We start from the raw sequence: 18,101 nt of genomic DNA on the forward strand, positions 1-18,101 counted from the left end.
GTGTGTGTGTGTGTGTGTGTGTGTGTGTGAAAAGGCTGCGTGGAGCAGCTCTGAGCAGAGCAGCCTACTGAAAGCCACAGAATCTGCCAGCCAGGCTCTGAGGCTCTTGCTGGAGTGTGTGTGTGACCGGGTTGCCAGGCTTGTGAGTGAAGTCACCCAGGTGGTGCAAAGCGTGCTCCCCCTCTGCCTTTATCTGGGGCGGATGAGGGTGGAGCGGAACTGATGACAGCTCACAGCAGGTTGGATGCTCTTGTGCTGCCGGCAGCGTCCGGCCCTGAGCTCCTGGAGAGGTGGAGGCTTGGGCTGAGCGGAGCTGAGCTCAGCGTGTGATCTGCGGGGGGAGATCGGCCTCTCTAAGAGCAGCCTGCTGATCCTGCTTCTTTCCTAGCCAAGAAACTGCCAAAAAATGAACCCCAGAACGCTCCAGGCGGTCCGGGCAGGAATCGGGTGGTCGACCTTCAGGAGAGCAGCCAGCCCAGCAGGAGCCAGTGCTGCAGCAATTGAGCAGCTGAGCGCAGCGGGCAGAGCCCCGAAGGACGTGACTGGAACCCACGCTAACAATCGCACTTACCGTAGAGCGGCTGCCAGTGGCTGCTGTGATTTCTCCATCCCTTTCTGATCATAGGCTGGAGGGAGTTCTTCCACCCGCACCTTTCTGTACAAATACTAATTCAATTCTAAGTCTTAAGTCACTTTTTTAATATACGAACTTCTGCTCTTCCCTCTTCCTGCTGGTGGTGGATGCGTGACCTGGTGTCTGCCCTGCCAGCTCTTCCTTTCACGGGTGAGCGCCAGCAGCACCCAGGTCCCACAGTACTGTAGTTCACTATTGGAAACAAAGGGATATTGAGACTAGAGAACCTGGTGTAGAGTTACCCACGAGTAGAAGCTAGGGCGATGCCAGTACGATGTGCCCAGAACAACCACTGAGGTGTAGCATTATGGGGACAAGCTCTGGCTCTTCAGCCTCCTATTGACCAAATCAATTATGAGTATTTTGGGGTGGGGCAGAGGGAAGAAGAACTGATTTCTTCTGTATTTTGTATTGTATGTTTCTTCATGTAACCAATCAGTATCTTGTCAATATAGTACATACAACTAGCTGCCTATTGTCTTTATTTGTGTTGGACTCTAGCATGCCAACTTCTTTTCTATCTCTGGTTCTGTCGTCATGCACTAATCCTGTTGCAACTTTTGCAAAAAAAAAAAAAAAAAAAAGAAAAGAAATCTTGTATAGAAAATTGTCTTTTTTTGATGGTTGTGATGCCACTAATGTTAACCCTACTCTGGTGTGAATGCACACGGTTTGCTGATGTACAGAAGTGGGGCAGGGGGAACCTCGGATAACCTGTCAGTGAAAACTGTGTATTGCAAGAGCCTGTAATTCCCCACGGTGTGAAGGGAGGTATTAAAATGGCTTCTCTTGCCAGACTCTAACTGATGTTGGCTGCTGCCTAGTGCCTAATGCAGTGTCTTATGCATACTGGTATTTAAGAGGAACTGTCAAGCTAATCTTCATCACAAACTTCCGTTTTGTGTGATTAAAAGAAAATTTTTATAAACCTACGACGATCAACAAGGTTCGTGTTTCTTACCCAGCTCAAGCGAAGGGGGGCGGACCAGGAGGTGGCCGTGTGCTCAGCCAGCTCTGCCAGGGCTCGCCTGTAAGCAGCGCTGTGCCCGTCCTTCCCTCGGCAGGGAGCAGCGCGTGCTGTTTGCTCCTCGAGTTCTCGGCCGTGCTTCTGCAGCAGCCGCCTCGGGAGGGAGGAATTCCTGCATGGAGTTGCAGTTGCGCCTGCTGTTAGGAGGAGCTGCGCGGGTTTGCTGTGCTCAGCGGGGCGTGCAGCAGCAAAGTGGAGGTAAACAGCGAGAGCTGTCTGTCGCCATCGCTTCTAGGCTAACAGCTGCAGCGGGAGCTGAGGGGAGGTGGGAGGAGCAGCGTGCGTCGGACTGGGGTTTGTGACAGTTGGACAAACGGGTAACGTGCTCAAATACCAGTCAGCAAAGGCCTCTGCCCCCGGTGGGCGCTGTCATCACAGGATGCTGATGTGTTTCTGTTCATCTGCTGGAGGAGCTCACAGCCCTCATGAGGGGTCAGAGATCCCGCTGCTTCCGGGTTGGTTCGTCTGTGCTGCTGGATCCCCAACAGCAAAGAAGGACCTGTTGGATGATGGCCGCCACTCGCGACTCAACAGCGTTGGGAGCACAGCGAGGTGCTGTTGCCATCTGCTGGTTTCTCGTACAAGTGCTCCTAGCTGACAGGACTTCATTTCTGGCCCGTGCCTCGGGGTCTCCGTCTCCCTGCTGTGGCCGTGATGCTCTCAGGGTCTCCTGCTGCTGCCCCACTGTGCTGTTCAGCTGTGATGGACTCTGGTTTGGGTCTGTGCTCTGCAGAGCCTCTGTGCTGCTGGCACTGTGAGGAAGAGCTGCATGAGCTCAGAGCAGCTTTGGCAAAAACAGGCGTTGTGCTGCATGCCTGCAGACCTGCCCAGACCTGGCCCCAAGTGCTGCAGCCCGGTTCTGCCCCGCCTGCCGCTGCCAACCCAGAGGGATTCCTGCAGCCCCTTTCTAAGCTGCCTGGGGAGAAAAGTAGCTACGCCTCCACCTCGCATCTTCCAGTTCAGTTGTCTTCCTATTTAGAGGCACTGGTCTGAGCATGAGGGCTGTGAGACGGTGCAGGCAGTGGCATGGGCAGGAGATGCTGTAGTGTGGGAGAACAGGGAGTTCACCCTGCTCTGAGCAGCACAGGGGGTCTGCTGTCAGCTCTGAAGCGCTGAGAGCAGAGAGAGTTGTACCCCCTCCATGCACCCACCAAGAGCCGACACCAAGGCTCAGCCACCCCATCGATCATCCCCCCAAAAAGAAGCACAACCGGGTTCTACGCAAAAGGATTTTTTATTGGATACAAAAAGAAGAACGTTCCAGTATAGTGAAAAACACGGTGGATGGAGGACGTCTGGGCTACAGCCCAAGACTCACTGCCGCCTCTGCTGGTCCCGATGCAGACCGCCGTTCCGTCCCATCACGCCTTGGCTTTGCTGACAGCTCCATCCTTGGCTGCCCCGGGCTGCGGAGCCGCGGGGCTCACCTGGATGGGCACGTTCCTCTCAGCAGATGGCAGGGCCAAGCGGGGGGCCTCGATGCGCAGTTGCCCCTCCGGCGACAGGGAGCAGCTCAGCGCCTCGGCGTCCACCTCCTCGGGCACGTCCCACTCGCGCTTCAGCACCTCGTACTTGTAGGAGAAGGAGCCCTTCTCGTCCGTGCTCTGCGTCTCCTTCTGCCCCACCAGCACCACCTTCCTGCCCACCACCTTCACCGACAGCTGCTCGGGGGCGAAGCTCTTCACATCCTGGCAGACGGAGAAGCCCTCCCCGGAGCCCTGGGCCGGGGCTGCGCTGCTGCTCGGAGCCTGCTCTGCGGTGACGGGTCCGTGGCTGCTCAGGAGCTGCTCGAAGCTGCTCATGAACTGCCGAGCCTTCTCCATCTCCTGCTGCAGCTCGCTGAAGATGGTCTCTGCGTGCGGCCAGAGGGTCCTCACCGTGCCCAGCCGGGTGGCCAGGGAGCTGGAGGCGAATGGAGCGAGGTGCATCCGGCAAAGCATCGTTGTTGTTGTTGATGATGATGTTGTTGTTGTTGTTGTTGTTGTTGCTGCTGCTGCTGCTGCTGCTGCTGCTGCTGCTGCTGCTGCTGCTGCTCTCAGCTCTTTGCTCTCAGCTGTTTCCTCTCCGGGAGTTGGGAGCGCTGTGCTCCGGCTCCGGCGCCCGCGGCTTTTATTTCCCCTCCCGGGAGGCGGGGCCTCGGCCCGCGGATGCCGTCACCTTCGGGAGAAGAGCGCGGTTCTTTCTGGCCCGTTCCAGCTCATTCTTGTTACTCATCGCAGAGGTGAGGCACCTCTTACCTCACGGCCCACATACCTTCGCTCTTACTCTTGCAGCTCTGCTCTCCCGAATTATAATTAGCAGCATCACCTCAGCCTCCGAGCGGGATGCCCGAGCCGCCCCTGCCAAAAATCCGTGGCCTTTCTGCTTCCCGGCAGGGAGCGGGGCCGGACTCCCCTCCTCGCTGCCCTCCCTTCCCCTCGGCCCATTCCTCCCCGCCCCACTCTCAGGACCCCTCTGCAGCAATGCGTCCCCCCCGCCGGTCGCCGTCGGGACCCCACGGGACACACCGAAGCAAACCCTGCCCGCCCCACGCAGGGTGCGCAGGCGCTGCGTTCAGGGCTGCACGGAGTCCCGAACGTGGGGGTGGGTCTGGAAAGTGCGAGAGCCGTCGGGCAGCGGTGACACCATCGGGGTGGGACTGTCCCTGCGCGGCGTGACCCGCGCTGCAGTGTGGGGCTGCGGGAGGGCTTTGTTTGCCCCCTCGGCCGGCGGTGCCGCGTGCTGCATCACGGTGGCTTTGCAGAAACCCGAGCCTCGGCGGTGACTGCAGCTCCCTATTTGCGGAGGGTGACTCGGCCCCAGAAGCAGGCGCTGCTATTTTGGCCGGCGGATAATCAGCCGCGCAAAAATAGGCGATGGCTCCAGGAGGGTGCGTGGGGAGAGAGCGTTCTGGAAGGGGCACACCCCTGGGAAGAGGAGGATAAAACCCCGCGTCCCGGCGGCAGCCCAGCACCGCTCCAGCCCTGCGCACAGCCTCAGACGCAGCACCACAGAGATGCTTTGCCGCCTGCACTTCATGCCGCCCACCTCCGGGTCTCTGTTCCCATGGCTGGGACCCGTCCGCACCCTCTGGCCGCACCCGGGCACCCTCTTTGCTGAGCTGGAAAGGGAGATACGGATGGAAATGGAAAGGGCTCGGCAGTTCATGAGCAGCTTCGAGCAGCTCCTGAGCAGCGGGAGCAGCTCCAACCGCGTCAGCATCGAGCGGGCACCGAGCAGCAGCGCGGCTCTGACCCAGGGCTCCGGGGAGGGCTTCTCCGTCTGCCAGGACGTGAAGGACTTCGCCCCCGAGCAGCTGTCGGTGAAGGTGGTGGGCAGGAAGGTGGTGCTGGTGGGGCAGAAGGAGACGCAGAGCACGGACGAGAAGGGCTCCTTCTCCTACAAGTACGAGGTGCTGAAGCGCGAGTGGGACGTGCCCGAGGAGGTGGACGCCGAGGCGCTGAGCTGCTCCCTGTCCAGCGAGGGGCAACTGCGCATCGAGGCCCCTCGGCTGGCCCTGCCGCCGCCGAACGAGAGGAACGTGCCCATCCAGCTGCCAGCAGCAGCTGCACAGCCGGTGGCCAACGCCGAGGACGGAGCAGAGAGAGCCAAGGCGTGATGGAGCAGCGCGGGGCCGGGCTGAGCCCGGTGCTGGGGCACCGCCGGCCGCAGAGCGGGGCTGTGCCGGCCCTGACGGGGGGGGATCTCTGGCCAAAGCGTGTAGATTTTTTTGATATGTAATAAACGTCCCTGACTTTTACATATACGGCTCGTGTGTTTGCCGGTTTGGCCTCGCTGTGCTCGCGCAGCGGGACGGCCATCCCGAGAGCCGCACTGCGCTGCAGAGGGCGCATTCCCGGCACGTCTCCCCATGCTGCCCTGGTGGAGAGAGGCGGCCGGGGGGCTCCCGCACACGCACAGCGACACGAATACGGAGAGCCCTCGGGGACGCGGCGCTGGGCTCCTCGGGAAGGCGCCGGGACGCTCGCCGCGCTGCCGGGCCGGGGACAGCAGCCGTGCCCCCCCGCACCGCCCCGCCGCTGCTCGCACCTTCCAGGCGCTGCGGGGCTCCCCGCGAAGGACGCTCCGCCAAACCGCGCCCATTCGCGGGGCTGCGGGCGGAGCCGCTCCATGTATGGGCAGACGGGCTCCGTCCGCTCCGTATCTGCCGGCCGTGGGTGCGGCAGCGCTCCGTATTTGGCGGCGCGGCGGATCCGTTCCCGCGGTCCCGGGCTCCGGGCCGGCGCCCCCCGCTGAGCTTCGGCCCCCGCGTTACCGGCGGAGCCCCGGGATGGGCCCGCAGGGAGCCTCCTTCGTGCCGGGACGCCGCGCTCGGAGCGCCCGGCCGCCAGCCCGGCTCCCGTGCGGGGGTGCGGAGCGCCGTGCGCCGTCCCGGTAACGCCGCGCTCAGCCCTCCCCGCTGCGAGCCGCCGCTCCCGGCGTGCCCGGCGCGCAGGCGCAGTGAGCTCGGAGCGCACGCCGGGCCCGGCATGGCGGAGCCGGAGGCCGCGCAACCCGGGAGGCCCCCGCCGGCTCCGGGAACGGCGGTGGCGCCGAACGCCGGGGCGGGGAGCGGGGGAACGGCTCCGGGAGGAGCGGGCGGCGCGGCTTCCAGCGATCCGGCGCGGCCCGGGCTCAGCCAGCAGCAGCGGGCGAGTCAGCGCAAGGCGCAGGTGCGGGGCTTCCCCCGCGGCAAGAAGCTGGAGAAGCTGGGGGTGTTTTCGGCCTGCAAGGTGGGCGCGGGGGCGAAGATGCCGCGCCGTGCGGGAGGGGATGCGGGGCTGCGCGCGGGCGGGGGGTGCGGAGCGCCGGGCTGAGCGGCGCTGTGCGCTGAGCTGCGCTGCGCGGGCGGAGGGCGCGCGATCCTGAGCCGGATCCGGGGAGAGCGTTCAGCGCTGGGGTGCGACGGTCTGGGGCTTTTGGACGGTGGGTGGGTGAAGCCGCTCAGCCGTCTGCTGGCTGCGTCGCGCGCTGGGCTGCTGCGCGATGGCCTCTCGCGTCCCTCCTGCAGGCTAACGATGCCTGCAAGTGCAACGGCTGGAAGAACCCCAACCCTCCCACCGCCCCACGCATGGACCTGCAGCAGCCGGTGACCAACCTGAGCGAGCCCTGCCGCGGCTGCGGCCCCGGGTTGGGCAACCCCCCCCCCCCCTCACCTCCGGGCCGCACAGCTGCTGGGACCCCCGGGATGGGGAGCCGTGCCCCCCCCCTCACCACGTGCTGTCTCTGCCGCAGCCGACCACGTGTCCCACCTGGAGAACGTCTCGGAGGAGGAGATCAACAGACTGCTGGGCATGGTGGTGGATGTGGAGAACCTCTTCATGTCAGTGCACAAGGAGGAGGACACGGACACCAAGCAGGTCTATTTCTACCTGTTCAAGGTGCGTCCGTCTGTCCTGCTGGTCACCCTCTGCCCGACCTGCAGGCAGCTGCGCTCTGTGAGCCCCGTTTCAGAGCTGCAGAGCTGCTGTGTCCGATCTCCCAGGAAGGGAGGTGCCTGGGAAGGAGCGGGCATTGAGGTGGTGATGGTGTCCCATGGGGTCTTCGCAGCTCCTCAGGAAGTGCATCCTGCAGATGAGCCAGCCGGTGGTGGAGGGGTCGCTGGGGAGCCCCCCGTTTGAGAAACCCAACATCGAGCAGGTGAGGCCGCTGTGGGCTGTGCTGGGGACTTTTGCTGGGGACAGGCTGGGCTGAAAACCCTAAATCGAGCAAACACAGCATTTTGGCATCATGGTGACTCCACGCACTGTGTTGCAAACTCACGGAGCTCTCAGCTTTGTCACTGAGAGTGGAAAATGTGAGCGCATGGTGGTGGTGGCGGCAGCCCTTCTGCTCCCGCTGCTTCTCCAGGCCTCCTGCTTGGATCTTGGAGGTGCCTGTGGGCAGCTGGGCTCTGCGGTGCGGTGACCCACGGCCCTGGCGCTTCCCAACCCACTCCTCTCCCCCAGGGGGTCCTGAACTTCGTGCAGTACAAGTTCAGCCACCTCCCCCCCAAGGAGCGGCAGACGATGTATGAGCTCTCCAAGATGTTCCTGCTCTGCCTCAACTACTGGAAGCTGGAGACGCCGTCGCAGTTCCGGCAGCGCTCGCAGAACGATGACGTGGCCACCTACAAGGTCAACTACACCAGGTGAGGGGGGGCCGCCTCTGCCTGGGTCTTTCAGCAGCACTGCTGCCGGGGGTCCCAGCCCCAGGAGCGCACGCTCTCTCCCGCAGGTGGCTGTGCTACTGCCACGTGCCGCAGAGCTGCGACAGCCTTCCCCGCTACGAGACCACGCACGTCTTTGGGCGCAGCCTCCTCAAGTCCATCTTCACCGTCACCCGCCGGCAGCTGCTGGAGAAGTTCCGGGTGGAGAAGGACAAGCTGGTGCCGGAGAAGCGCACGCTGATCCTCACCCACTTCCCCAAGTAGGTGCCTGGCACGGGGCTGCCGTCTGCGCGGCCGTTTCCCCTGCGCTCCCCTCGGGGCTGTGTGCACCCAGCCCGGCACGCTGCTCCCCGCCAGGTTCCTGTCCATGCTGGAGGAGGAGATCTATGGTGAGAACTCGCCCATATGGGAGGCGGATTTCACTGTGCCAGCAGCGGAGGGCGCCCAGCTGGTGTCACGCCCAGGTACCGTAGGGTGATGGCTGGGCCGGTGCTGTCACTGCTGCCGCGTGGATGGGGATTCCTCGTGCTTATGGCTGTCTGCTCTCCTGCAGCCACCGTCAGTGCCGTCACAGTGCCCACCGCACCGCTCTTCAGCAAGAAGCTCAGCAGCAGCAGCTTGGCCACGAGCATGGACACCGGCACGCCGGAGCCTCTGCCGGGTAGGGCAGTGCAGGGGGAGGGAGCAGCCCCAGCCCAGTGCTGGGGGCTCTGCCTGACGAGCTGCGTGCTGCCCCAGGGGAGAAGCGGAAGCTGCCTGAGAGCCTGACATTGGAGGATGCCAAGAGGATCCGCGTGATGGGCGACATCCCCATGGAGCTGGTGAACGAGGTGATGCTGACCATCACCGACCCCGCTGCCATGCTGGGCCCTGAGGTACGGCTGGGGAAGCAGGCGGGGACGGCACCGCCGTGAGGCGCAGCTCGTGGGGTGCTGGCATCTCGGGGGCTCTGAGGTCCTGGGGCCGGGGGGGCTCAGCTGCCCCCTATGCAGACCAGCCTGCTGTCGGCCAACGCGGCGCGGGATGAGACCGCCCGGCTGGAGGAGCGCCGCGGCATCATCGAGTTCCACGTCATTGGCAACTCGCTCTCGCAGAAGTCCAACAAGAAGATCCTGATGTGGCTGGTGGGCCTGCAGAACGTCTTCTCGCACCAGCTGCCCCGTATGCCCAAGGAGTACATCACCCGCCTCGTCTTCGACCCGTGGGTGCTGGGGGCTGCGGGGGCTGCGTGGGGCTCCCCCCGTCTCACTGTCGGTTTGGCCGCAGGAAGCACAAGACCTTGGCGCTCATCAAGGACGGCCGTGTGATTGGGGGCATCTGCTTCCGCATGTTCCCCACCCAGGGCTTCACCGAGATCGTTTTCTGTGCCGTGACATCCAACGAGCAAGTGAAGGTGAGGCCATAACCCGCCTGGGAGGGCTTACAGGCTGCGTTGGGGGTGTGAGGACCCCGTCTCATGGCAGCCCCCCCAGGGCTACGGGACACACCTGATGAACCACCTGAAGGAGTACCACATCAAGCACAACATCCTCTACTTCCTCACCTACGCTGATGAGTACGCCATTGGCTACTTCAAGAAGCAGGTGGGTTCCTCTCCCTGCTGCTCCCCCCAGCCTGACCCTCCGTTCCTGAGTTCCCTCCCACTTTTCCTCCCCTCCCAGGGCTTCTCCAAGGACATCAAGGTCCCCAAGAGCCGCTACCTGGGCTACATCAAGGACTACGAGGGGGCAACCTTGATGGAGTGTGAGCTGAACCCCCGCATCCCCTATACTGAGCTCTCCCACATCATCAAAAAGCAGAAGGAGGTACCTTTGACTCCCCCAGAAGCGAGGGGATGGAGTGTGCCAGCCTTTGGGAACCATCCCTCAGCCAGCCCTGCAGCCGTGCTCACAGGATCACTGCAGTGCCATTCGGGGAAGGGCTGCTCCTGGCTGTTGCTCTGGGTCTGTCGGGGCCTCATGTCCCGCAGTGTGTGCTGACGTGCCACTTTCCCATTGCAGATCATCAAGAAGCTGATTGAGAGGAAGCAAGCACAGATCCGCAAGGTCTACCCTGGCCTGACCTGCTTCAAGGAGGGCGTGCGGCAGATCCCCATCGAGAGCGTCCCTGGCATCCGTGAGCTCTCCATGCTGTCAGGGGGTGGTTGGCAGGGCTCATCCAGACCTCTTGGTGAGGAGCATTGTGCCGTGTGTATGGGGGCAGAGCCCTCTGGTGATGCTGAGCCTTTCCTTCCAGGAGAAACGGGTTGGAAACCACTGGGGAAGGAAAAGGGGTGAGTGAGGGGTACTGGAGCTGTGGGCTCCTGCTCCGTGCCACCCCAGCAATAGCCTTGTACTGGGGTGCAGGAGCCTCGTGCTGATGGGCTCTGCTCTGCCCTGCAGGAAGGAGCTGAAGGATCCGGACCAGCTCTACAACACCCTGAAGAACCTCCTGGCCCAGATCAAGGTGCGGGGCGGCTGTGCGCTCCTGTGCCATCCCCCATGCTGTCCCTGGGAGGGGACGGCCAGGTGTCCCTGGCACGGCTCTGCCTGGGCTGTGGGCACAGGGCAGACGCTGCAGTAACTCTGCCCCTCTGCCCCCAGACTCACCCCAGCGCGTGGCCCTTCATGGAGCCGGTGAAGAAGTCGGAGGCGCCGGACTACTATGAAATCATCCGCTTCCCCATTGGTGGGTGCCTGGGGGCTGTGGGGTAACGGGGGATTGCAGCGTGCCCCAAAGCAGTGCTGGGCAGGGGGTGTCCCAGGGGGCGAGCCGGGCAGCAGAATGGGACCCTTCAGGGACCCCCTGACTGTGGCTGGTGGCGGGAGGGGGACCTACCTGCAGGGCGGGGGGCACGGAGATGTGATGGGGCCCAACTCCTTCCCACCCCCAGACCTGAAGACCATGACCGAGCGCCTGAAGAACCGCTACTACGTCACCAAGAAGCTGTTCATCGCCGACCTGCAGCGCATCATCACCAACTGCCGCGAGTACAACCCGCCCGACAGCGACTACTGCAAGTGTGCCAACACTCTGGAGAAGTTCTTCTACTTCAAGCTGAAGGAAGGGGGGCTCATCGACAAGTAGGGGGTGGTCTGGATGTGCCGTGGCTGTCACGACCCCCCCTGCTCCCATTGGCGGGGAGGGGCAGGGCTGCTGCCGCCCCCAGAGGGGCCATCCAGGATGCGGCCCCGTTCTGTGGGCAGGGGCTGCTGCTGGCCGTGCTGCTGCTGCTGCTGGGGAAGGGGGGGTGGGCAGCTGCGGTGCTGCCAGTCCCTCTCGGGGGTTGTGGAAGGGGGGGCTGCAGCGGGGCTGCCTCCTCCCCCAGGGTTGTGCCTTCTGCCCCCTCTCGGTGCCAGGGCAGGGGCACACAAGTGCTTTGGTTCTGCACGGACCTCAGCCCCTGCTCCTGTCCGTGCACGGGCAGCGCCGGCCCCTCTTCTTGAATGTACTGTGGGGCACCTCCCTGGCCCCCCCCAGGCTGCAGGGCAGAGGTGCTGAGCTGGGGGATGTCCCTCCTCCTGCTGCCTCTGTCAGCTCTTCCCTCCTGCAGGAGCACAGCCTTCTGCTCTCCCCCCACTGCTTGTAGCCCTGCAGGGAGCGGTGGGGGCTCTTCCAGCTCCTTGCTGTGGTTGGGGGCCTACCCCCCCCTTTCCCCTTGCTGTCCTGCAGCCCCGGGGTTGGGGCTGGCTGTTTGCATCCCTCCTTGTGCCCGTACGTCCATGGGAGCTGTGCTGGGGTGCATCCCACGTAGCGTTAATGTCTCCTCCTCCCCCGTCCCGCATTCGGTCGCCTGCTGCCTTACCCCCGTGCTGTCCTTGCTGTGTGAACTCTGGTGCTGCTCTGCAGGCTCACTGGCCTTGCTGGGGTGGGACCAGACCCTGTCCCACTGTTCGCGTCACCCATTCCATGTGACTGTTTTATTTGCATTGGTTTTGTTTCTTTTTTTAATTCTTTTTTTTTATTTTTTAATTAAATGTACTTGTGCAGAGCCAGCTGTCCCTGTGCCTGACCGTGCGGCAGGACCGGGGGGGGCTGAACTCGGTGCCTGGGGGGGGGCAGGGGGTCAGAGGATGGGCGGTGGTTGGGGCGCACGGTGCCGATATGGAGCCGCCCCCGGAGCGCGATGACGCCGCGGAGCTCCGCCTGCTTTCGGTTTCTGTTCAGGTCCGAGGCTCCCGGCTGGGGGGCGGCCCGGAGGCGGCGGGGGTGCGGCGCGGTGCGGTGCGGCCCTGCCGGGGCTCCCCCTCCCAGCGCAGCTCGGCACGGCGGGCGGCCCCGCTTTCCTTTCGCGACCTCCGTTCCTCCGTGCTCCGTTCCCCAGCCGGGACTCGGCGATGGAGCTCCGCGGGTACCAACTGGAGGCGGTGGTCCCGGCTCTGGGCGGCCGTAACAGCATCGTGTGGCTGCCCACGGGCGCCGGCAAGACCCGCGCCGCCGTGCACGTCTGCAGGCGGCACCTGGAGGGGCGGCGGGGCGGCCGGGTGGCCGTGCTGGTCAACAAGGTGCCCGAGGACCCCGCAGGCCCGAGGAAGGCGGGGCCACGGCCGGGACTGACGAGCTTTTGGGCGCCCCTCAGGTGCACCTGGTGCAGCAGCACTTGGAGAAGGAGTTCCACGTCCTGCGCGATGCCTTCAAAGTGGCAGCGGTCACTGGGGACAGCAGCCATAAGTGCTTCTTCGGGCAGCTGGCGAAGGGCAGCGATGTGGTCATCTGCACGGCGCAGATCCTGCAGAACGCGCTGCTCAGCAGGGAGGAGGAGGCACACGTGGAGCTGACAGGTGGGTGTGGGGCCCCGCGGCCGGGAGGGGGGCGGCCCCGGGATGAGCGGCTCACCCTGCTGCCCTGCTTTGCCCGCACAGATTTCTCCCTGCTGGTGATAGATGAGTGCCACCACACTCAGAAGGAAGCCGTCTACAACAAAATCATGCTGAGTTACCTCCAGAAGAAGCTCAGCGGGCAGCGGGACCTGCCGCAGATCCTGGGCCTGACAGCATCCCCTGGCACCGGGGGGGAAACTTCCTTCGAAGGGGCTGTGGAGCACATCCTGCAGGTGGGTGCTGCTCCCCTGAGCTTCTGGGGCTCCAAGTGGGGTGGGTTCTGGCATCCTGCTGTGCACTGCGTGGTGCTGGGCTGCCAGGCCTCAGGGCTGCCTGTGGGGCTCTCCCCTTTCAGATCTGCGCCAACTTGGACACCAAGGTGATCACATCAGCACAGAAGCACACACAGCACCTGCAGAGCCATGTGCCCCAGCCCAGGAAGCAGTACGACCTGTGCGAGGAGAGAGCGCTGGTGAGAGGTGGTGGGTTGAGCCCACAGCGCTGCTCCCTGTGACCCCAAAGCTCTCATTTGCTGCTGAGCCTGGGGTCTCCCCCGGCTGTTTTGTGCTCACCCCTCACGTGGATTAGGCCAACTGCAGGAATCAGCTCACCCAGAGCCCACTTGGGTCCTGCCTTGCAAACCAGCCCAACCCCCCTGGCTGTGCCAGAGCAATATCCCCAATCCTGTGGGTCCTGAGCCCGCTCTGTCCCCAGGACCCCTTTGGCCAACGGCTGAAGAAGATCATGGCACAGATCCAGGAGCACATGGAGATGCCCGGACTGCCACAGGACTTTGGCACCCAGATGTACGAGCAGCGCATCGTGGAGCTGGAGAACAGAGGTGAGGAACTCGCCCAGGTGAGGGTCCTGGGGGGTGACGGGCTGGTGGGGCGGGATGTGACCTGGCTGTCACTGTTCTTTGCCAGCGGCAGAGAGGTTTTGTCGCAAGGCGCGGGTGTGCGCGCTGCACCTGCGCAGGTACAACGATGCACTGCTGATCAACGACGCCGTGCGCATGATGGACGCCTTCCAGTGCCTGCAGCAGTTCTATGCTGATGAGAGGGACACAAAGGACCCCACCGAGCGCTTCCTGGCCAACACCTTTGAGGGTAAGGGAGAGGTGGAGGGGAGCAGCAGGGCGGTGCAGGCTGCTCAGCCCTCACACCCACCTCTCTGTGCAGAGAACAGGGCCACGCTGCTGGCGCTGGCCGGAGACCAGCGCTACGAGAACCCCCGGCTGAGCAAACTGGAGGAGATCCTGCAGGAGCACTTCCAGCCCCCGGGGTCATCTCGTGGCATTGTCTTCACCAAGACGCGGCAGAGCGCACACAGCCTGCTCCGCTGGTTTCAGGACACGGCCCGGCTGTGCGGGCGGCACATCAGGGCGGCCGTGCTCACCGGGACCGGCTACAGCAACCAGGCCAAGGGCATGACCCAGGTGAGGGGCCCAGGGTGTGCACGGCCCCACTGCGCTCCAGGGCAGTGCTGATGATGGGATGGAACTGAGTGGGGATCCGGCCCGACCCCTCTCTGCACGCTCCGTGGGTGCCGTGGGTGCGGATAGGAGCTCGGATCCGTGCGCAGCCCTCGGTCCTGGGGTGCCACTGAAGTGTCCTCCCTTCTCTCCCCAGAATGAGCAGCAGGATGTGATCACACTGTTCCGCAGCGGAGAGCTCAACCTGCTCTTTTCCACCAGCGTGGCCGAGGAGGGCCTGGACATCCCTGAGTGCAACATTGTGGTGCGCTACGGGCTGATGACCAACGAGATTGCCATGGTGCAGGTAGCACCCTGGATCCCCCCTGCCCTGAGGCGCCTGGGTGGCACCTGGGGACCCCTCCACACCCTTGGTGCCTACTGACAGCTCTCGGGGTGAGCCTGGCCCTGGCACAGCATTGCCCGTGGAGCTGCAGGGTGCAGGGGGAGCACTCTGCCCTGCCCTGTGCATTCTGTGGTGTGAGAGGCTCAGCCGTGCCGCAGTGTTTGTTCTCTCTGCTGCAGGCCCAGGGTCGTGCCCGTGCCCAGAAAAGTGTGTATTCTGTCCTCGCCAAAGCCAGCAGCCGGGAGGTGTTCCGGGAGCAGCTCAATGAGAAACTGGTGGAGCTCATGGAGAGGGCCATCAGCGCAGTGCAAGCCATGCCTGAGCGGGAGTACCGCCTGAAGGTGAGCGCAGGGAAGGCTGCACTGCTCCTTCCTGCGTCTGCCTGTGCGCACAGCCCTCTGCACACTGATTTTAGGTGCCTGCTCTCCCCTTGAGGCAGTGCTGCCTTCTGGAGAGGGACAGTAGGAACTGTATGGCACAGCACGTCTCTGTCCTTCCATGCAGCTTGTCCTCCCTGTGATGCTGCATCTCTCTATGGCCACGTCTCTTACTGCACCTGCGGCCTGTCTGTGTGTCATTCTTGCTGACCCCATCCTCCCGCCTGCCTGCCCTCCCTGCAGATCCTGGAGTTGCAGAGAAATGCTGTTCTCAGCTGGAAAGTGAAGGAAGACAGGAGCAGCGAGAGGCAGCAGCTGCACGACCCGGATGACGTTTATTTCCACTGTGTCAACTGCAACGAGGCCGTGTGCCGCGGCAGTGACATCCGCACAGTGGAGGCCATGCACCACGTGAACATCAACCCCAACTTCAGGTAGGAGGGGACGGCCAGAGTCCAGTGGTCAGAGCTGAGCTCTGCCCAGAGCAGGGGGGTGGCTGCTGCCTGCTCCTCCCTGGGGACACTGGTCCGGGGAGGTCACAGGGGCTGTGTGGGACTGTGGGAGAGCTGCGTTTTGTCCCAGGACCACCCCCTTCAGGGCGTCTTTTGTTTCCTTTCTTATAGGTTTTATTACACAGTCTTACCTGGGAAAATACACTTTGAGCGGACTTTCAGGGACTGGGAGCCCGGGTGCCGCATTGTGTGCAATGAGTGCAGGCAGGTGAGCTCCTGGGCCGTCACTCAGCCACGCAGCAAGAAACAGGAGCTGCGTTTCCCTTTGGCTGTGGGTGCTGCACGCGTGGAACGCTGTCAGGGCAGCTCCTAAGGGGGGGTGTGCTGGGAGCGAGGAGCTGCCTCCAGCTTTCAGGCGCGGGGCCAGGTGCGAGGTCCTGCAGCCCAGGGTTGTGTCACCACGTGTGTGAGTGTCCCCTCCTTGTCCACACAGGAGTGGGGAATGGAGATGATCTACAGGAACGTGACGTTACCCATCCTCAGCATCAAAAACTTTGTGGTGGTGACCCCGGATGAGAAGAAGAAGTACAAGAAGTGGAGCAGAGTGACGTTCCCCATCGAGGAGTTCAGCTACCTGGAGTACTGCTCCAGCACCCAGGACGAGTCCCTGTAGTGCCGGCTCACTCAGGGCTGCTCCCAGGCCACACCTGGGCGGGGGGAACCTTTCCATCGCCTTTGAGACACGACATCGCTTCAGGCTCTGCAGGCGGCTGCATCTCTCTGCTCTCTGCAGCCGCAATCCTGCGGGAGTGAGCGCAGAACTCTGCTAAAGGCCTTGCGGGGCCGGGGCAGCCCGTGCTCCCGCTACCGGACAGCGGCTGCCGTCCCTGCGGTGCTGGGGCTGCTCCCGCGGCGAACCGACGGCCCGCGTGCGATCCGGCGTGCGTCTGCTTTGTGCAGGCGGGCATCCGGCGTGGTCAAGACTCGCGGTGCGTACCTGCAAAGCTGTGCGCGGTCTCTTCCCCGTGCGAGCCGGGCTCCGGTCAAAGAACGCGTTGCTCCGTTCGTGCTCCCGCCCCGCTCGTTCTTCCCGTCCGTCCCCGCTGTGCTCTCCCGCCGGCGGTCGCTAGAGGGAAACCCGCTCCCGTTCCGCTGCGGGCGCCGTGCGGGGCCGCCCCGCGGGCTCGGCTTCGTGAGGGAGAGGCGGCCGCCGTGGGGCTCAGCCCAAATTCGGGGGGGGTCCCTGGGGGCAGCGCGAAGCCGCGCTCCCGCTCCGCAGAAACCGGGTAATGAGGCCGCGTGAGTTATTTGGAGCTCTCTGTGGGCTGCGGTGCCCTGTCCCCAGGATAAGGCCCCTCTGCGGGGACCCCAGATCATTTTGCTAAGCTCTAATTGCCCTGATTCGTGCTTGGAGAATCCAGGCTGTGAATTAACCTGATGGCGCCTGCGGCACTGACCTCTCAGTCTGCATGGAGCCGGCTGTTCCCTTACCCTCTTTGTTCCTTCAAACCAGAGCTTCTGCAACATACCCCAAGCTTCCCCATCTTTAGAGGTGCAGCAGACCCCATGGGATGTGGGACCCCGAGAGCGTTGTGATGGGCTGTGTGGGGTTTGGAGGCAGCTTATGATCTGCATCCAACCTCTGCTCCTTCCTCCCATCCCTGCTTTACCCCCAGCCCTGCCTGGCTGCCCCCTCCCTGGAGCTCAGCACCTTGGGTGCAGTGGCAAAGAGCAGCCAAGCGACAGTGATTACTGCTGTGACCTTGGCTGGTCCTTCAGAGCCACTGTCCTTCAGAGGGAGAAGTCTGTACCCCCCCATCCCCCAGCAGCTCTGCCCTACATCCTCCTGGCGCCGGGGCGGCCACCTCCAGGTGGGGCGGGGGGCTTCTCCCCTCCCATCAGCGGTTCGGGTCACTCCCCCACCCGCCTGGTCTGCAGCATACTCGTGCTCTGACCTCAGAGCCACAGGGACACGGTGGGCTGAGGGTCTCCATTCCCCAGATCCACGTCCCCCTGCCACCCCCTTCCTTGTGCAGCCCAGGCCCGGGCAGGCTTCTCCTGTGATTAAAACAGACTGAGAGCCCCACTTCATCACTACAATTGCCCTGTCGATATGCAGGCATTAGCGAGGGCTGCTGGACCAGTCCTTGTGCACTGACACATCCCTGTCAATAACCCCTGGATCTGAGCCCATGGCTCGGAGCATCTTTGCTTATTCAGCTCCCCAAAGCACTTACGTTCCCGGCCATCATCACTCCCTGCCTGTAAGCACAGTCAGGCACCATTAGACCCGGAGCAAACAGCTGCTGCAGCAAATTCTGTAGCTAAAAGTGCCACGAAGGTGTTTTCTATCCGCTCTGTTGCAGGTGAGTTCCTGCAGCCCAGCAGGTGAGGGCTCTGCATGGGGTGGGCTCACAGTGCAGGAGCGCCCTGCAGCAGCGCGTGCCCACAGCAGTGCGTGCTCACAGAGCTCTTCTGATCGAGGACAATGCAAGGATTTATTTTTATTCAGCCCATTTCATTTGTCTCTGGCACATCGCAGAGCGACAATTCACCTCTCAGTGCACCAGCTGCAAAAAGCTCTGCTCCCTCTGCCTGGAGGCGCCTCAGATTGGCCCTTCCTGAGGCCAGGTGTTTAACAGAGACTTACAGCTCAATCTATTTAGCTTATCGAAGAGTAGCCTGAGATGTGCCTTGATTGCAGTGCACAAGCACCTTCCTGGGGAGAAAAGTGCCAGGTATTAAAAGCCCTTTAACTTTGCTGAGTGAGGAATAATGAGAACCGAAGGGTTGGAGATAAAGTCAGACAAATGGAAACTCAGAACCTGCAGGTCTGCAGCCAGAGGGGTGCTGGGGGGCCTTTCT

The 18,101-nt window shown here is 63.1% G+C and overlaps 5 protein-coding genes across 5 annotated transcripts in view; 4 read left to right on the top strand and 1 right to left on the bottom strand.

Annotated features, from left to right (window-relative positions):
- The window catches only part of RAB5C (RAB5C, member RAS oncogene family), an 11,505-nt gene extending 9,939 nt beyond the window's left edge, over positions 1-1,566 (top strand). Inside the window, exon 6 of the mRNA XM_042836561.1 lies at positions 389-1,566. Within this exon, the coding sequence (XP_042692495.1) occupies positions 389-504 (116 nt within the window). The 3' untranslated portion in view covers positions 505-1,566. The remainder of the gene's footprint in view (positions 1-388) is intronic.
- A 1,310-nt stretch (positions 1,567-2,876) lies between these two features.
- On the bottom strand, positions 2,877-4,066 carry HSPB9 (heat shock protein family B (small) member 9). The gene is made up of 2 exons (XM_042836563.1): positions 3,915-4,066; positions 2,877-3,818 (listed from the first exon to the last, which is right to left on the bottom strand). The coding sequence occupies exon 2, from the start codon at positions 3,599-3,601 to the stop codon at positions 3,023-3,025; it is 579 nt and encodes a 192-aa protein (XP_042692497.1). The 5' UTR covers positions 3,602-3,818; positions 3,915-4,066; the 3' UTR covers positions 2,877-3,022.
- Positions 4,067-4,349: 283 nt separating this feature from the next.
- LOC122169996 (heat shock protein 30C-like) lies at positions 4,350-5,259 on the top strand. Its single transcript, XM_042836562.1, has one exon. It carries the CDS (start codon positions 4,657-4,659, stop codon positions 5,257-5,259), a length of 603 nt encoding a protein of 200 aa, XP_042692496.1. The 5' UTR covers positions 4,350-4,656.
- An 871-nt stretch (positions 5,260-6,130) lies between these two features.
- Positions 6,131-11,758, top strand: KAT2A (lysine acetyltransferase 2A). The gene is made up of 18 exons (XM_042836564.1): positions 6,131-6,373; positions 6,652-6,775; positions 6,876-7,021; positions 7,191-7,280; positions 7,589-7,770; positions 7,857-8,048; positions 8,146-8,252; positions 8,342-8,449; positions 8,527-8,663; positions 8,781-8,989; positions 9,055-9,181; positions 9,261-9,371; positions 9,450-9,593; positions 9,789-9,903; positions 10,024-10,060; positions 10,170-10,233; positions 10,371-10,455; positions 10,661-11,758. The coding sequence occupies exons 1-18, from the start codon at positions 6,131-6,133 to the stop codon at positions 10,852-10,854; spliced, it is 2,415 nt and encodes an 804-aa protein (XP_042692498.1). The 3' UTR covers positions 10,855-11,758.
- Positions 11,759-12,010: 252 nt separating this feature from the next.
- On the top strand, positions 12,011-16,305 carry DHX58 (DExH-box helicase 58). The gene is made up of 12 exons (XM_042836560.1): positions 12,011-12,272; positions 12,347-12,548; positions 12,630-12,820; positions 12,943-13,059; positions 13,302-13,428; positions 13,514-13,696; positions 13,769-14,025; positions 14,219-14,368; positions 14,587-14,748; positions 15,028-15,218; positions 15,408-15,504; positions 15,730-16,305. The coding sequence occupies exons 1-12, from the start codon at positions 12,105-12,107 to the stop codon at positions 15,907-15,909; spliced, it is 2,025 nt and encodes a 674-aa protein (XP_042692494.1). The 5' UTR covers positions 12,011-12,104; the 3' UTR covers positions 15,910-16,305.
- Positions 16,306-18,101: the final 1,796 nt, after the last annotated feature.

This window comes from Centrocercus urophasianus, unplaced genomic scaffold (assembly GCF_019232065.1).
Source record: "Centrocercus urophasianus isolate 14NV4802_14NV808 unplaced genomic scaffold, USGS_Curo_1.0 seq_62, whole genome shotgun sequence".
NCBI lineage: Eukaryota > Metazoa > Chordata > Aves > Galliformes > Phasianidae > Centrocercus > Centrocercus urophasianus.